The 16,453-nt window shown below is 45.0% G+C and overlaps 1 protein-coding gene across 1 annotated transcript in view; it reads right to left on the reverse strand.

Annotated features, from left to right (window-relative positions):
- SLC6A5 (solute carrier family 6 member 5) overlaps positions 1-16,177 on the reverse strand; it is a 38,127-nt gene extending 21,950 nt beyond the window's left edge. The window contains exons 1-10 of the mRNA XM_080593650.1: positions 14,038-16,177; positions 12,329-12,856; positions 11,529-11,667; positions 10,783-10,914; positions 10,516-10,689; positions 9,736-9,877; positions 9,155-9,287; positions 5,827-5,961; positions 3,574-3,677; positions 1,013-1,137 (exon numbers count right to left, since the gene is read on the reverse strand). Of these exons, the coding sequence (XP_080449776.1) occupies positions 1,013-1,137; positions 3,574-3,677; positions 5,827-5,961; positions 9,155-9,287; positions 9,736-9,877; positions 10,516-10,689; positions 10,783-10,914; positions 11,529-11,667; positions 12,329-12,856; positions 14,038-14,040 (1,615 nt within the window). The 5' untranslated portion in view covers positions 14,041-16,177. The remainder of the gene's footprint in view (positions 1-1,012; positions 1,138-3,573; positions 3,678-5,826; positions 5,962-9,154; positions 9,288-9,735; positions 9,878-10,515; positions 10,690-10,782; positions 10,915-11,528; positions 11,668-12,328; positions 12,857-14,037) is intronic.
- Between the last annotated feature and the right edge of the window lie 276 nt (positions 16,178-16,453).

Raw genomic sequence — 16,453 nt, forward strand, 5'->3', positions numbered from 1 at the left:
AAGCCTTCCATCTGTTAATCCCTTTCCTTCAGTGCTTGGAAATGGCTGTGTCTGTGCCAAAGGCTACTACAATACAGTACTTAACACGCTCATGTGTATACAGAAATGACTGTGGTGGGGAAGTGAAAAAACGTATGTTATTCCAAAAGTGTTACAAACTCATCTTTTTAACCGAGTCTGAAATCATCATAAAGATCAGGGTTGGTTTAGAGTCAAAGTACTGTACATTTCCCAGGAAACAGAACTGAACTAGGGTAATATTTACCCCTACATAATTGCACCAGATTTTTACAATCCTTCAAGCTTCTCTCAACAGTTACCCTTCCTATCTCCTGCTGCTTCATAGCACATCATACATGACAGCACCAATTCTTCCATCAGTCACATTCTTCTTGCCCACATTTAGCTGAACCCATTAAGGCGTTACGGATCCCCATTTCTAACCATCTCACTTCATTAAGTCCTTCTCATCTGCTCCAGTACAGTAACAGTTCTGCAGGAATTTTTAATTTCCCTGTAGAGGCATCTCCTTGCTCCCCACAGTGCAGAAGCTCGATCCACATCTCAGGCTCTACTTCTCCTACCCCCACATTGCAAAGCCCAGCACTGTCTCATCCAAGATTTCTCCCATCAGGGACAACTTTTACCTTGAACAGGACCTAACAAGGCAGCAGCAGAGACAAATGAGAAACCCAGTGACTGCTTGCACTATGTGAAAGAGACATCTCACCCCAATCATTTATTTACATAAAGATTTGAAATGAGTCTCATCTTGCTTTTTCTCTTACCAAATGAGTGATAAGGAGGCCTCAAGTAGTATCTTGACTTCCCAGGAACAGAGTACTGTACCTTCTCCTGGATCGAGATGCACACAAGTGGTTTACTAAGCCACTGCACTTTGAAGCCCCTATTCCTACCTCCACTGCCAACATCATTAATAATAGAGCTGGGTGCCACCAGGTGCCTGCACTTCAGAATCGGGTCTAAGAAATGAAATGCCAGTGTATCCTACCTTGGTCTGCAACAGCTTCGATATTCACTTTGAGCTCATTTGCCATGAAGCCAATAACTGAGAAGATGACAAAGCCTGCAAATATACTTGTGGCACTGTTGGTACATGTGACTATCAACGTGTCCCTGCAAAGAAAACACAAAAAGACAATCACCTTGTTTGTAATACACAGGAAGGGATTGGACATGTTTCAAAAGTCTCTCGCGTGCGTGCACACATTCTGTGGGAACACTGACAAAGGCAAATTTTACACTTATCAGGTGAATATGATGCTGCTCGAAGACGGCAGAAGTCTTCACACCACCACCAGAAATCAGATGTTCAAGTTTCCATCACTCACATGCCATAAAGGAAGCCACGGGTTAAAGAGGACACAGTATTTCTGCTCTTGGAATCTCTGAAGACAGCAGCAATGACAACACGGTTTGTAATGGAGTGCTTTACTCTATACCTAAGGTGGCCATCTGCTCACTACATTACATATGGACTAACCTCCATTGCTCAGGTAAAATATTTTTTGTCCTGTATTTTTCTACACACAACATTCAGGGTAAAGCTTTCTGAACCCTGCAGCACCTGCCCGTCTGTAGAGGTACAGCCCTCGATGATTGTTGTTGGGATGGGAATCTCAAGAAATCCATATCTGAATGCCAATGCTATCGTGGTTAAGTCCACGTGACACAACAGGAAACCAGCCATCACTGTCTCTGTCCATAATTATTGCATTCGTTCTAGGATTTTTATTTTTTTTTCCCACAAAACACCCCTTGAACTACTAGGGCTGAGGAACGAAAGTCACTTGCTTTAAATGTTTTTCAAACTTGGCTACAAATGCATATTCCTACTGCTATTTCTTTGTCAGGAACAGAATGAAATACAATCTGAAAAGCTGTTAAGAAGCTCACTGAACTGGCAAGCTTCTGGAAAATAACAGACCATCCCTCAACAGGAATGATTAGGTTAATTCTTCAGGCTTATAGGAAAAAAAAAAAAAAAGAATATTCTGTTTGGAATTATTATGGGTTAATCTTCTTCCAAAACCCAGGTAAGTTTTAAGCAAATATTTTAGGTGCATGTTATGCGATGAATGTATATAAATTCACCGCAGTTACAGATTATCTGATGATGTTTAAATTGGATATGTAACTGAAAAGTAGAATACTATTCGCAATATTAAAATGTAATGGATATAAAAATTGAAATGGGAAAAAATAGTCAAGCTTCATTTCAGTATTCAAGATGTGTTGCAAAATTAACCACACTAGAAGTAATTAAGCTTTTCTAATTATTTCTGCTTCAGTCTCCCCATCCCTCTCTAACATAGTTAAATTACAAATTCAGCATTAGAAGCATAATATTATTTTTCTATTTTGTTACCACATATTTCATTCAAATTTGTCATTAATATTTTCAAACACCACAAAACGTTGCTAAGTTCGTGCACCAAGATAGCATAACACCTGTCCCATTTTTTGCCCTGATATTCTGAATGTATTCATTCATCACCAAAAAAATCAAAGCACAGGACAAGCATTTTCAGAAGTAGGACCCAAAGGACAATTAGGTGGGAGTAACTGAATAAACAATGCTTTTACTTATTCATCCATATTTTAAGGTATATTCAAGTACTTTTGAAAATTAGTTTTGAAAACTAGTAGCAAATATTTTTGGAATTCCTTTTTAGAATCTGAAACCACCTTTTTTTTTTTTTTTTTTTAAAGGTACCTAGGTATATTTTCCGTATACAATACTTAGAACTTACAGGATATTGATAGGATATTGGAGTTCAAAACCCAAGGAGCATGTGCTCTTAAGCCATGATTCAGGAAAGTTTTTAAGCATGCCGTTGGACAGTCCCTTCCTAGCCAGCAGCATATGCTGTTCTGAATCAGCACATGCATCCTTGCACAGGAATCAATGAAGGTTTGCTTCAATAGAAACAAGACCTACTCTAAAGACAGCAAAACATCAGTTAAGCATTCTGCTAATGTCACTTGGTTTTGCTTTTTTCTGTCTTCAGATATTTATCTGGCACACTTCTCATTGAAAAAATGTACTATGCCACTAGTGAAATGACTTTACTTGCAAAAATAAATTTCACTGATTTCAAATAAACCTGATTTTGATTTTTACAACCTGAAATACATTCACATGTATAAAACAATTAAAAACGTGAGAATCACATACAGAAATTGCATGTTGAACTCACGCATGTACAACAACAGCCAGCTTCAGCTTATTCGACACATTGGTTGCTCTTCAGCAGACATTGCCAACTGTTGTGGTTTCATAAAGCTGCTGACAGCTTCCCAGATTGACTTTCAAGCTAAAACTGCCAATTCTGAATATTAAGAGTCAACAGGGACTATAATAAGGCTAAAGCTCATCCTGAGACTAGTAGATTAGGACCAAGAAAAAAAAAAAAATATATAATTAAAAAAGAAGAAAGAGAAAAAGACAGAGAGGTGAGCATTCCAAACCCGATTGCTGCAAGCTGGAAAATGTTGGCATTTTTGGACAAGACTCTTCTAGTAAGACTTGTGGATTTCACTCTTACATACCTGTAGCAATTATTATGGAATTTGTTGTAAGAAGAGAGAGTGATTAGACCTCCCCATGCTGCAGATAAGGAGAAGAAAATCTGAGTGGCAGCATCCTTCCAAACCTAAGTAAGAAAGAGAGGAGAGGAAATAACATTGGCTTCAGGAAGAAGAATTAGAAAGACCGGTAACACTAGTTGTTACTGTTGGGGATTAACATGCAAACAGTTGAAATAACTTTTAGAGAAATGGATGTAAATAAAATAGCATTTACAAGCGAAATCCTGCCCTGAAATACACAGCATCCATTTGATTAGGAGTATTCTTCTTGTTCACCCAAAGTAAAATGATAACATTACCTTTGTCATTCAACACAATACGTTACTTGTTACATATCAGTCTAAAGGAAATACAAATCAAGAGGAAAAACCTGCATTGGGCACTGATGGTTGATCCGACAGTTACATTATCTTCTTGACAAAAGCAAGAACCTCAGCACTGCTGAATGTACTACTTATGAGTGACATTACATTCCAATTAGGGTAAATTTCTGTCGTGAGGTGTACATCACATAGCACAGTATAAGATAGGGCCATTCAAACTGGGCCTTATTTCCTCCCTTCAGAAGATAACACACACTCAGCCAAGTCTCTCTTTAAAAATATATAAAATTTCAAATTAATAAAAAAAGAAAGTACTGCTTGTTCCATACTGCTTGATATTGGTGGTTCTTCAAAGCCTTAAATGCATTTAGATAAAACATTTCTAAACTGAGTAGAGTTTCCAAGGAACTGGTCTTATTTATGAAAAATTTTCAAAATGTTCCAAGCACTGGTAATTCTATTTACAAGCTTTCCTACAAATTCTGATTTTCCACCAAAGTGTATAGTGCAGAAATGGAGCTGGACATGTATGCACAAAATTCAGGTATACCTGTGCACACTAACTAGTTTGAAGGTACTACTTGGACGCTACTTCAAAAGACACCAACTGGTAAGGAGTCAATGCTTCATCTGGCTGTGTGCAATATACAGCTATTAATTCATGTTACACCACAGAGAAATTTAAAAGCAGAAGTTCTCTTGAATATTCTTGAACACTTACCTAGGGTTATACACCTAGTATGTACAGATAGCCCCGTTTTGTAAAAGGCAACAGTTCTCACATCCATTTTTGCACCCCAGGGAATCCAAAAATGCTCGTAATTAATGCATAAAGTCTATATTGTTTGCAAAAGATTTAATACTGTATCACCGAAGGATTAAAATACCTAAATACCTGCTGTTTAAAGAGATAAGGACATTAGGAGTTGCAAAATTCCCCACTGCTATTGACAGAGGAAGGAATTTCTTAGGAGGTGGGGAAACAGATTTCCTGAGATGTTGCTAAAAGTTGCTTTTTCTACAGAACAGAGTCTGAATTCCAAGTTTCAGCTCAGGCTTCAATTCAGTCTCCAGCCTCGGGACAGTTAAGAATAAAATTTAGGAAGCCAAATGCTCCTGCAGCATTTCAGGCAAGTATGTGATCCATGTGTGGATTCATGTCTACACCAATACAAACCATGTGTATTTTTGTAGCATGTTTTACTGGTTTAATTGGCAACAAACAGCCTCTTAGAATTCACTGGAAATCATGAATGAGAAAGCAGAGCTGAAGCACTCATACAAGTCAATCCTTTCTAAAGAGCAAAGCTGGGTACCAAATTCCTTAATTCTGTCCTGTACTACACAGAAAATAATGTTATTTCTTATAATACAGGTAGTACAATGATCACAGCTGTTGAGGGAAGAGGTGTTAGAGTAGGTTGTATAATTTGATTTTGTTTCGTGTCTCACAGTCAGTCTTCAGAACTGCATTATATTCTCAGCATCTCTAAAGAAATTTCCAGACAAATGCAGACAGGCTTATTATGTTACCTATTAAAAACCTCACGCATTTGCTCAAATCAAAGCAGCATCCACTCAGACACCAGCACATGAAAATCTGTACCTTCTTTTTAATTCCCCATTTTCCAAATGCACTTAGTGTGAGAGATTCAGGTGAAATATCAAATGCGAAGTAAATACCATATCTATAACAACATAAATTATAAAAGGTATGTGCACACAAGTGACAAACATCCACTGTAACAGCACTCCATAGAGGTGAAGAACAAGATTGCACAGATGACAATACTGCCTCTGCACATAGAAAATGTTTGCAACAGACACTAAATGAGAAATTTGTATGAGTTATTCATGCCATCAGGAGTTATAATTGCAATAATAAGCCCACCATAGCATCAATTAGCTTCTCCCACTTGGGTGTGATGAAGTACCAGATTCCAGCTCCAGCTCCAGGTAGAGTTACACCTCTTATAAGAAGGATGATGAGAACTACGTAGGGGAACGTAGCTGTAAAGTACACCACCTGCAGAGACCAAAGAGATTATTGAAAGGATTATATGAGAAGAGAGGGGGGGGAAAACGGAAGCATTTCAATTTTGGCCTTAAAAGGGTAATTACTCAGGATCAGAGACAACAGGGGATAAGACCAGCAAGGCAACAAGCTTATTTCCCAGAATATCTAACAGAGTCAACATTTTTTATGGCACTTCTTGCTGCTAGTAACAGGAATAATATCAATAGCAACAGTGGTAATAATACCTGGGATTCTAGATAGAGAGGGAAAAAAAATGAGAATAAAGACTGGAGAGCAGTATTAAGTTAAAGCTGAATGGAAATACTGTGTTTGATCCTTGCCCAGAAAAAACTACCACAGCTCACTGGAAACAAAATGAGCAATGCCAGTCAACGACACCTAAAGCCCTGATCTTTTCCCGATGTATTTCTCTGTATTTAACTCAACCTAAAGATTTTGTATTAGTTTGTGCCTCCTAATAATTACATATTACCATGACAATGTTTATGGGCCCAATGAAAAAAAAGTCAGTGTAACAATCAAGATACACCAAATGATTGTTAAATGCACAACAGAGGTTTTGTGCTTAATGTCTTCATAATTATCTAGTACAGAGCAGAGCTCTCTCTGTAGTCAAATAAAATGGCTAAGTTGCAACGAGCTAGGCTGCACACTCTGTTCAAAAAACATTTAAAAACCTTTTGCACTTCAGCCTCACAGCCTTACAGGGGCCAGAATCCTCTGAGCTGAGGTGACTTTTGAAACTGCTTTCTTAACTTCCTCATTGCTGTTCCAAGAAGCTGCATTTTGTGCAGTGAATGAAATTCCATTCAGTTGTCAGAAGAGATCAATCCATTTCTATCTAAAGAGTATTCCTGGGAAATACCTTCAGAGTTTAAAGCAAAGTGCAAATACATCAATGAAGCAATGTGTCTGTATAGACATAACACATTCTTGTCTTCATTTGTATTTCAGAAGCTACTTCTTTCTTCATAGATAGGATTTTATTATTATTTATTGTACCTAAATGTATCATTTCTGCTATTACTGGTATTTAAACGATGTAATATTCAAACAGCATTACACAGTTAATATGTAATCACTGTTCATTAAGAAAGGAACTAAGTTTAAATCAATAATGCCAAGTGGAAACCAGATGTTAAGGTTCAATAAAATTACTATAATCGCTCAAATCGACATTCGGAAAAAAATGAAGACACTCATTTCAAGAGAAGAGCTTTTCCCCTATTAGCTAATCAAACTTAGTGACATTAGCATGTCTCTCCAACATCAGTAAAAAAACAAATGGCTCAAACAATAGAGAAACTCTTATCTAGAAGGCTTGACTGTATGGAGCATTCACACTACTTCAGCCCCAAGAAAGATTTTACATAGACTTCATCTAGCTAGTCCAGCAGAGCGTCATTTCCACTCTTCATTTTAAATAAAGTTTACTTTAGGATTCTTAAATAAATTGGAACATAATTAAGCTATCCTGATACACATAGCTCAGGGATTTGTGCCTGCTCAACTAGTTTTTATGGTGAACCTAGATGCCATTTTGTCATTTAGATAGGACCTACACAACTTCTGCAGTAGGTTAGTTGTCCCCGCATGGTACTGTAATAACCAGAATATTGAGTCCTCCAAGACCAGTTGACTTTCTTCATCTGATCCCCAGCATATTAAATAGACAGACCCACATGGCTGCAATTGACCACTGTAGGCACCTTCCTGAGAGCTGCCTGAAGAGCCAGAGACAACTGTTTGCAGACTGACAGATCTCCCTTTTGTTAGAGGCAGCAAGAACCACAGGGCCACGTATTGACAGTTACCTGAAGGATTTCCACTTGCCCCCTCACTACAATCATCTGAGCATCAATAGCAGTTTCCTATCCCTGGCACCAAGGAGCCAGTATTTCTTTTGGCCGCTATGGCTGTCTTACCCATCTCCCGCCACATCCAAACCCAAGTTATTCTCCTCTACATCTTCTGTTTCTTGGCTCTGGCCTTTCATGAAACAGTTTTTCCTGTCACACTACATGTAAGAAAAAACAAAAAAGACTCAACTTTCCCCTTGTACTCAAGTCTCTGGATTTTCTGCTCATTTCCAAGCTAGCTCACAACAGATGTTGTCAGCTTCTAGATGCAAAGGGATGGCTTGAAATTAGATGCCCGATGACAAACTGTAGAAAATTGATAGCTGCCTCTGCACATGCATTACCTTTAACACAGAAAATATATAGTTATTCCATTCCAGTCTTGGCATTTTGCTTTGTTTCATCTGTGGGCCCTTTTTTGTTTGTGTGTGTGCTGGTTTTTTTTTTGTTTGATTGGTTTTTTGGGGGGAGGAATTTTTTCAGCCTACAATTATTAAATAAACTGCATTTATGCTATAGCATCATCCAACCTTTTAACCTACAAGCTAATTACAATGGCATTGAAGTAGAAGTCTCAGATATTGCATTGCTGCAAGTGCCATGAAAAACACCCAAAACAGTGCTGCTGCTGAAAAAAAAGGGCTGCATTTCCCTGCGCAGACAGCTGCCGAGACAATTAGGATGCCTACACTTGCATGTCCGTGAGAGCACATGTTCTCTCTTTGTACGGCTGCTGGTTAGGATACAGGGCAGAAAGCTGAACATCAGAGAGGCAGAGGAGAACATGACAGAGGTACGGGAGGGAGATGGAAGATGTCAGAAACAGAAAAAGGGAGCTGGGTTACTGCAAGGAGAAGTTTTAGGAAGAGGCATGAAATAGTTGAGAAAACAGGATACATACTGTCACAGTTCATAATCACCGCAGATTTAAGTTCAGTTCTGATTCTAAAACACGTTGCTTAACATCTTAGTGTACAACATAATTTCACAGATTACAGTGACACCTGAGGTGACTGTGGGATTTCTGATGAACGCCACACACACTAGGGAAGGCACTGCCATCCAACTGCTAAGCACAGCTCAAGGGCTCATTTTCAAGTTTCCGAGTATTAGGGATCAAATGTTAAACCTGATTTCCAAAATTATCTTTTTAATGTTTTAGCTAGATAGGAAAACATGAACAGAAAAAAAGGCATTTCATTAATATGTAGCCATTTGTTGAAACCAAATTTCAGTAGTTCAGTGCCTTAAACGAGAGCATGATTCCCTCAAAGCAGGATACTGCTTTCCTCTAAGTGTATGATTGCAAATATTTTTCTTACTTTTCCTGATGACTTGATTCCTTTAGCAAGGGAGGCATATACAATCACCCAGGCTAGGAAAAGAGACAATGCCAAGGGCCATCTAATCTCACCAGGATATTCTATCCCAGCTGAAATCTTCAATACAAAGTACCTAAAAATTAAAATAAAAATGAAATTGAAATAAAAAAATAAAAAGGAAAAAAATAATGACAGCAACTGCAGGCAGTAATTTAGTGCAAATTCCTACAGTATGTAGTTCTGCTTTAGCGTTCTCAGTGGCTTCTCCAGAAGGTTCGAGTGAATGTCACCATGTATTATTTTATTTATCTGCATTGCAGTAGGAGATAAAAATGCCATGCACGGGCCAACACCCTAGCTGTGCTAAGCACCAGAGGAAAAGAACAAAAATAATGCAGTGTTTAAAATTTAGCTTTCATTGTTAATATGCATAGAAGTGTGTATCATTTATCATTCTTAAATATTTTATTTCTAGTCTTCTAAATAGTTACTTTTATTACTGGTTGATTATCCGTATTACTAGAGATTTTTACTATAGGTTTTAGAGAAAGTAACATAATATTTCAAATGAAAGATCTTACTTAAAATATTCTTCACTTCCGCTCACAAATGTTTTGTTTCCTTCACTGGTGAAGTTAACCATAGTCAAGTTTGGATAGGCACTCATACAAAAAGTAGAGTTCTTGATTTGTATTTTTGGTTGGTCACCAATAATGCATGAATCTGTGAGAGGAAAAAAAAAAAAAGAGGAAGAAAATAACTTGCCTGGGTTTACAGATTGGGTGCAAAACAACAGTAAAAAGCATTCTATCATACACATCACTTGAGTTTCAGTTCTGCATTAGGTTTCTGTAGCACCTCATTTGCCAAAGCTGTAAGGCTCTGAGAGTACTAGGTCTTAAAATGTCTCACAGTTTTTCCCTTTACACCCAAATGCTCAGGGTATTAAAGGGTCTGGACCAAAAGCAGTTACAGGTGAGGGCTTGCAAAAGGGGTCACTATCTAGTCCTCCTTTCTACACCGATGTCGACACAGCTACAGGGATGCGCATAAGCTCAGGTCCAAAACAGTGTCACTGGAAACAGGAGATGAGACTGGACAGGATTTTACCCCACACCAAATACCTGCGGAGCACTGGCACAGGCACCTTTCAGCTGTAAAGATTTCTTTGTTTGTTTTTTGACATTACAGTTCAAAACTTACATCTACCCTTGATGGTGAAAAAGTTTAAAAAAAAAAAAGGTAACAAACGGATTGCTCCAAGCCACCTGGGCAGCACTCCCTGCCCTGGGCTGGGCACCGCAGCCCCCACCGGCAGCAGGGAAAGAGGTGGGAAGACCCAAAAGCACATCCCAACTCACCTAATAAAAGTTTGTTCTTATCTTTACAATCTGGTGTGTTCCAGGGATTGTTACAGGAAGCCCAAGGCAGCACGGGCACGAAGGAGGCGAACAGGTAGAAGAGCGTGTAGCACAGGATGATGTTGTAGTAGATGGCTATCAGGACGGAGATGATGAGCATCGCGATGCCGCAGCCTAGGAAAGAGCAGGGGGAGCCCAGAGGGGGGCCACCGTCACCACCGCCCACACAGGGAGCCGCAGGGGGTGCGGGTGGCAGGGGGGTCTCACCTTGCAAGGCAGGGATGGCTTTCCACACCGACACAGGGCCCTGGCTGGCAAACTGCCCCAGGGAGACCTCCAGGAAGAAAATGGGGATCCCAGCGAGCGCCAGCATCATCAAATAGGGGATGAGGAACGCACCTTTTGGGGGGAGAAATAACAGCCCGCTCAGCCCCAGCCTGGGTAGCCATCCCTGCCACCCCCAGCCCCGGCAGGAACGGGGGAGCAGGATTTTGCATTTCCAGCATCTGCTCGAGGCAGTAGTGTTGTATTAGAACAGCCCCCACACATGCTTTTATTTCGTATGTTTACAGACAAGCTTACCTTTTATTTATTTATTCAATATTGAGGTGTTCCAAATGGCGAGTTCTCGCCTCCAGCAGCTCAGAAGAGCCTGCATGACCTCTCTAAGGTCCAGAGCCCCCCGCGGCGGCCTCCCCAGCTGCTCATTCCCTGGCCAGCACTCATTGCAGACGTTTTTTTGGTGCAAGCGCCACCTTATAATGAAATCTTGTTGGAACTCGCCTACTTTGACTGCTGAACACCAGCTTTCCCCCAGACCAAAGCCAAGCAAAGCAACAAAAAGCCCCCAGCGAGGATTTTCGCCAGGTGTGACGGCGCACCGCGGGTCCCGGGGGTGCCCGGCTCAGCGTCCCCGACCTCCGCTCCCCTCGTGCTTGTCCCCACCGCAAAGGGGGGGGCGACTCAGCCACGTACGGAACTGCAGGTAGAGAGACAGGAAAAAGCCATCATACCTCCCCCATTCTTAAAGGCCAGGTACGGGAACCTCCAGACATTGCCCAGCCCCACTGCATAACCCACCATGGAGAGGATGAAATCCAGCTTGCTAGACCAGTTCCCTCGGGCTTTATTTTCATCCCCTACATCGTCTTCCTAAAGGGGGGGAAAGGGAAGAAAAAAAAAAAAAAGGAAAAGAGATCGGACAAGAGCCACGTTTGCAAACGAGCATCGCGGAGCCGCACCGGGGGCACCCTCCCCTGCGGCCGCTTCTGCCCGAGAAATTAGGAGAAATTAGGCTTTTCCGTCGTGGACCCCCCTCCGGCTGCTCCCGAGGGAGGGGAAGCGACTGCTGCAGCCCTGGGACGGGGGGGGCCGTGACAGTCCCCGCTGCCCGCCCCCCCGGCCCCCAGCTGGCTCCTCCGGGGGCCAAACGCGCAGGGCTCGGCTCGCCGCCGCCTTCCCGGGGGGCAGCCCCTGCAATGCGCCGCGCCCGGCCGGGGGCGATGCCCTGGGGACAGGCTCTGCTCCTGCAGCGGAGGGCTTTCTGCCCCCGATTTCTCTCGGGACAGACCCAGCCGGCACCGTACGCCCCCTCCTCTCCGCAGGACCGGAGCCTCGGCTGGCTCTCGGCGCGGTAACTCAGCACCGGGGGGTTTCCCTCTCTTCCCGGCTCCTGCCCCACGGCTCAGCCCCATCCCCTACCTGCTCCCGCACCTCTCCCACTGGAGCCTCGGCCCCCAGCGGGCGCTGAGGGCCGAGCATCCCTTAATCCCTTACTCCCGGGGGCCGAGAACCCCGGGGAGGAGGCTCTTACCCCCTCCACTCTGCCGGGAAGGACAGAAGTGTTGCCATCCGTGCCCAGTACCACGGTGCTCTGGCTCAAGGTCACCCAGGCGCCTTTGGCGTTGTTTCGCTCCAGCGTGCCCTTCCCAAGGTTCAGGGTAGCGTCCCCGTCCGTGCTTTGCAATGCGGGAATTTTGCAGGGGGGGATCGCAGCCTGCCCGGCGGCCCCGACCCCAGCGGCGTGCTTGTAAGGGAAGGTCTCCCCGGATTCCCTCCGCACCGTGGAGTTGGCTTGCACCGGGGTGCTGCTGAGCTTGCAGATGCCGACCTTGGTCCTCTCGAAATCGTTTGGGTTGGCTTCTTCGGAGCGAAGCGTTTTGGGGTCGTTGGAGAGCGAGCGGGGCAGCCTGGCCATCGCGGCGGGGGCTTGCGGCGGGGCATTCTGCGGCTCCTCCTCGGGGCTGCCTCTTCCAGCTCCCGCACCTTCGTTTGGTCCAGGAGCAACCGCGTCGGGGCTGTTCGCGGGCTGCTTGTTCATCTCCCTTTGACTGGCGTAATCCTAAAACAATATCACATATTTTACCGAAAGGGTAAGAAAACGTTTGGACCCCAGGGATTTATTTTTTTTTTACCGATTGCTTCTCTCGTGCGCAAAACGCGTCTGCTAGAAAATCTGGATTAAAACGCGGGCGAATTTCGAGGGGCCCGGTTCCCCTGCTTGCCCTCTCGTTCAGCGTTAATATTCTGGCAGAGCAATCGGCGAGGAACGAAAAACCAAGCAAACAAACAAACAGCGGCTGCAAACCCGCAATTGGAGTTTTAGATAAATGTTCTTACAGCACTGCGCAGCCAGACCTCGTTAGATTGCACATCACGAGCGTAGGATGCTCCCTTCCCTATCACCAGTGTAGAAAGATTCTTTAATTTTACGCCCCATTTCCTTTCTGTCATTCAACAATGCACATCGGCTTTTCTTCCCCCCAACCTTTTTTTTTTTTCTTTTCCATACAGGCAATAGACAAGCTGCCCTGTAGGCAGCCAGGGATGTTAAAAAACCCAGCGAAATAGTGCTGGGGAGCGTTTCCGAGCTGGCTGCCACCTCTTACAACCCGACAGCAAGTCGGGGAAACGGGGAAACAACCGCACCACCGCCGCGGAACCACGGCCGTCAGCAGCTGGCTTTCCTTCTCGTTTTTCTTACGTTTTCGACTCACACTCCTCTAAAAATTGCTTTGAAACGTTCTCCTGTATGCTAAATAGATTACTGACGGCACCCCTGTTTCCCACCAGTTTGAAATTATATTTCACAACGTATCGTTTTTTTTTGTTGTTGTTTTTTTTTTTTTTTTTTTTTTTTTAACCTTAAGGACCCCGCGGGCAATGCCTCCCTTTCCCGTCCCTTAAAAATTCTCTTTCCCAACGCGCCCTCTCTCCGGACCCCCACTCCGCAAGGCTTCCCAGCACTGCCTCCGCCGTGTCTGCCGCAAGTCCTGGCCGCACCTGCAGCACCTCCGGCTCCTCTCCCAGCCCGCGGGGGCACGGAGCAGTGCCCCTGTCCCCGACTGCAGCCCTACGCCGGCTGCGGGGACAGCCCCGGGGACAGCCGCCCCTCTGCCTTGCGGGATAAGGAGGACAGCGGCAGGGAAGCGAGGCGGGCACAGGGCAGCCTGCACAGAACTCACCGGCGAAGCCTCCCCTCGAGCCTTTCTAAGTGTCGAAGGAAAGAAATGAAGCGCTTACCATGTCTTAAATCGAGTCGGTCGAGGTAAAAACAGCAGTAGAGGCAAATGACAGACTGGATTTTGCTCAGTCCAGAGCAAAGCTTCTATACTTCCTTGGGAAAGCCTGGGTTTGCGTCAGTGCATAGCAAGGTGCCCTTCGTTTGACATTTTCGTGATAATAAGAGTTTGATAAATCATTACCCATGGATTCAGATTTTAAAGGGACAACCAGAAGCCTGAGCGCCGGCTAGCTGTCACTCATGCGGCAGTGGGATTGCGTGTCCCGTGTGACTCATGGGGGGCTGATTACTAAACCAGATCCTGCAGGAGCACACAACTTTCTTGCCGGTTATTAGGGGCAGCACGAGAAACACGTACTACTGCGCCCAAAAGATGAGCGAAAGGGGGAGAAACCGGCCAGTTCTGCCCCTCTCCCCCCTCCCGTGTGGTTCATCCCATTATCTGTCTTCTGCATTCCTACAGTTCACACGGGATCGAAAGTTAAAATAGCTTATATATATGAAAAAAATATATATATAATGTGTATAAATATATATCTCTCCGTATAGCTATTTCCAGAGAGAGAAGTTCACTGCGTATATAGTGCACAAACACATTTTAATTGTGTGTTCCCTGGTCTCCCTACACCATCGTACAACACCATACTCTTTTCACCATGCCTCATGGGGGAAGTCCTCAGCCCCAACTCAATCAAGGCGACACCCGCCATAAAAAGCCATCTCCTCTTTCACCAAAGCTATCTGAAGAGTTAAGAGGGAGCAAAGATGACGGCAACTGCAGTAAGGTCGTCGGTGTTCTGCCCTCACCCATCAGAGCATTTTTTGTTTGAGAACTGGGGGGAGATTCTCAGCACTACAAGCCAGAAGTTGCGCTGGAATCGTTTTTCCAACGAAGTCATCCACCCATCACCACCTCCCGCGCTATTTGCTACCTGAGGGGCTTTCTCGGTGATTTGTTGCTCACGAGTCAGGTTTTTTTCACCCTGAAAAAAAAAAAAAAGTGCGTTGGCAAATCGGGATGCTCCTTAAGCAACCTTCCCAGTTGTTTTAGCGTCAGAGGAAAAGCTGCTGTTCCCCCGCACACACTCTGCTAGCGTCAGCTTCTCCCGGGGCTATTTTACATCTTAGCGTAAGCAGTGTGCACCTACTAGGGGGAGGAAGGAGGGGGCTAAGCTCCCCGGCACCCAATGCATCTTTGTACGTCCTTGCCTACTGCGGGGGCTCGGCGCGCCCCCGGGGACACCATTTCCCCCCCCGGCAGTGCCACCCAGAGCACCGCGACAGCAGAGGGGAGGGGGACTAGCAAAGCCGAACATTTTAAAAAATCGTTTAGTTTCTTTTTGTTGTTGTTGTTTTTGTTTTTTCCCCTGCAGTAAAGATCAGCGCGTTTCCCAGGTGGGAAAAATAAATGCTTTCACCTGGCAGCAGAGCTCCTGAGCGTTTTTACGCCGCAGCTAGCCTTAACCTCTGCTGCTGCAGCTGCTGAAAATATACTTAAGCATCAGCATCTGTTATTCCACGCACATAATTGTACCGAAATACAGGTGTTTTGTGCATAGACCCTTTCATACAGACTGCGCTCTGTTCCTCTCTCCAGCAGACTTCTCCCCCGTTTCTTCCCCTCCCTGCATGCAGCACAGAGCCCCCCAGGAGCAGGGCTCGGGGGGGAGGCGAGCGGCGCTTGGCAGCGGTTCTGCGCTGTTGCAGAGAGCCGCAGAGCCGGCTGCCCACAGCCCGGGCAAGGCGGGAGCCCCGTTATGCTGCCCTTCAGGTTGCATTAACGCCTCTGAAGAAGGCACGGGGCGAATGAAAGCGCCACGGCAGCGCCCCAAGAAGCAGGCGGGTCGGGAAGCCCCCGCAGCTCCTCCAGGAGCGCGGGGCTCTCTTGGTGCTGCATCGAGCCGACCCCGCGGTCGATCCCAAGCCACATCCTACCCCAAGCCCTGCTCCTGCCTCCCCAGCAGCACCCAACTGCTGCAACCAACCAACCCAGACTCCGTTTTGTCCCCCCCAGGAGGGGACGCCGTCTCCATCACCAAGTCCTCAGCCACGGCTGGGAGGGGGGGGTCCATCGCCAAGTCCCAGAAGTGGGGGTCTGACCCCCCACCCCTTGCCTGCCAGAAAGTTCATTAAAGCGGCTTTTCCGAGCTCCGCCTGGGTTTCCCGAGGCCCCTCTCAGCCCCGAGCCCACAGGGACTAAGGGCACCCCCCCCAAGCCTGTCCAAAAAGGGGGACTCCCCCCCCCTTCCCCACCGCGGCCTGCGGAGCGGAAGAACGAGTGCCTCCGTTTTAATTACTTTGTCAAAGATGAAAAATAGCAATTGATTTTTTTTTTTCATGCCCGCCACCCTTCCTCCTTTCCCCCTGTTACAGATAAGCAAACGAAGGGGAGGGGGGAGGCGGGACCCCCTTCGG

The sequence above is a fragment of the Anser brachyrhynchus genome, assembly GCF_964034855.1.
Source record: "Anser brachyrhynchus genome assembly, chromosome: 5".
NCBI lineage: Eukaryota > Metazoa > Chordata > Aves > Anseriformes > Anatidae > Anser > Anser brachyrhynchus.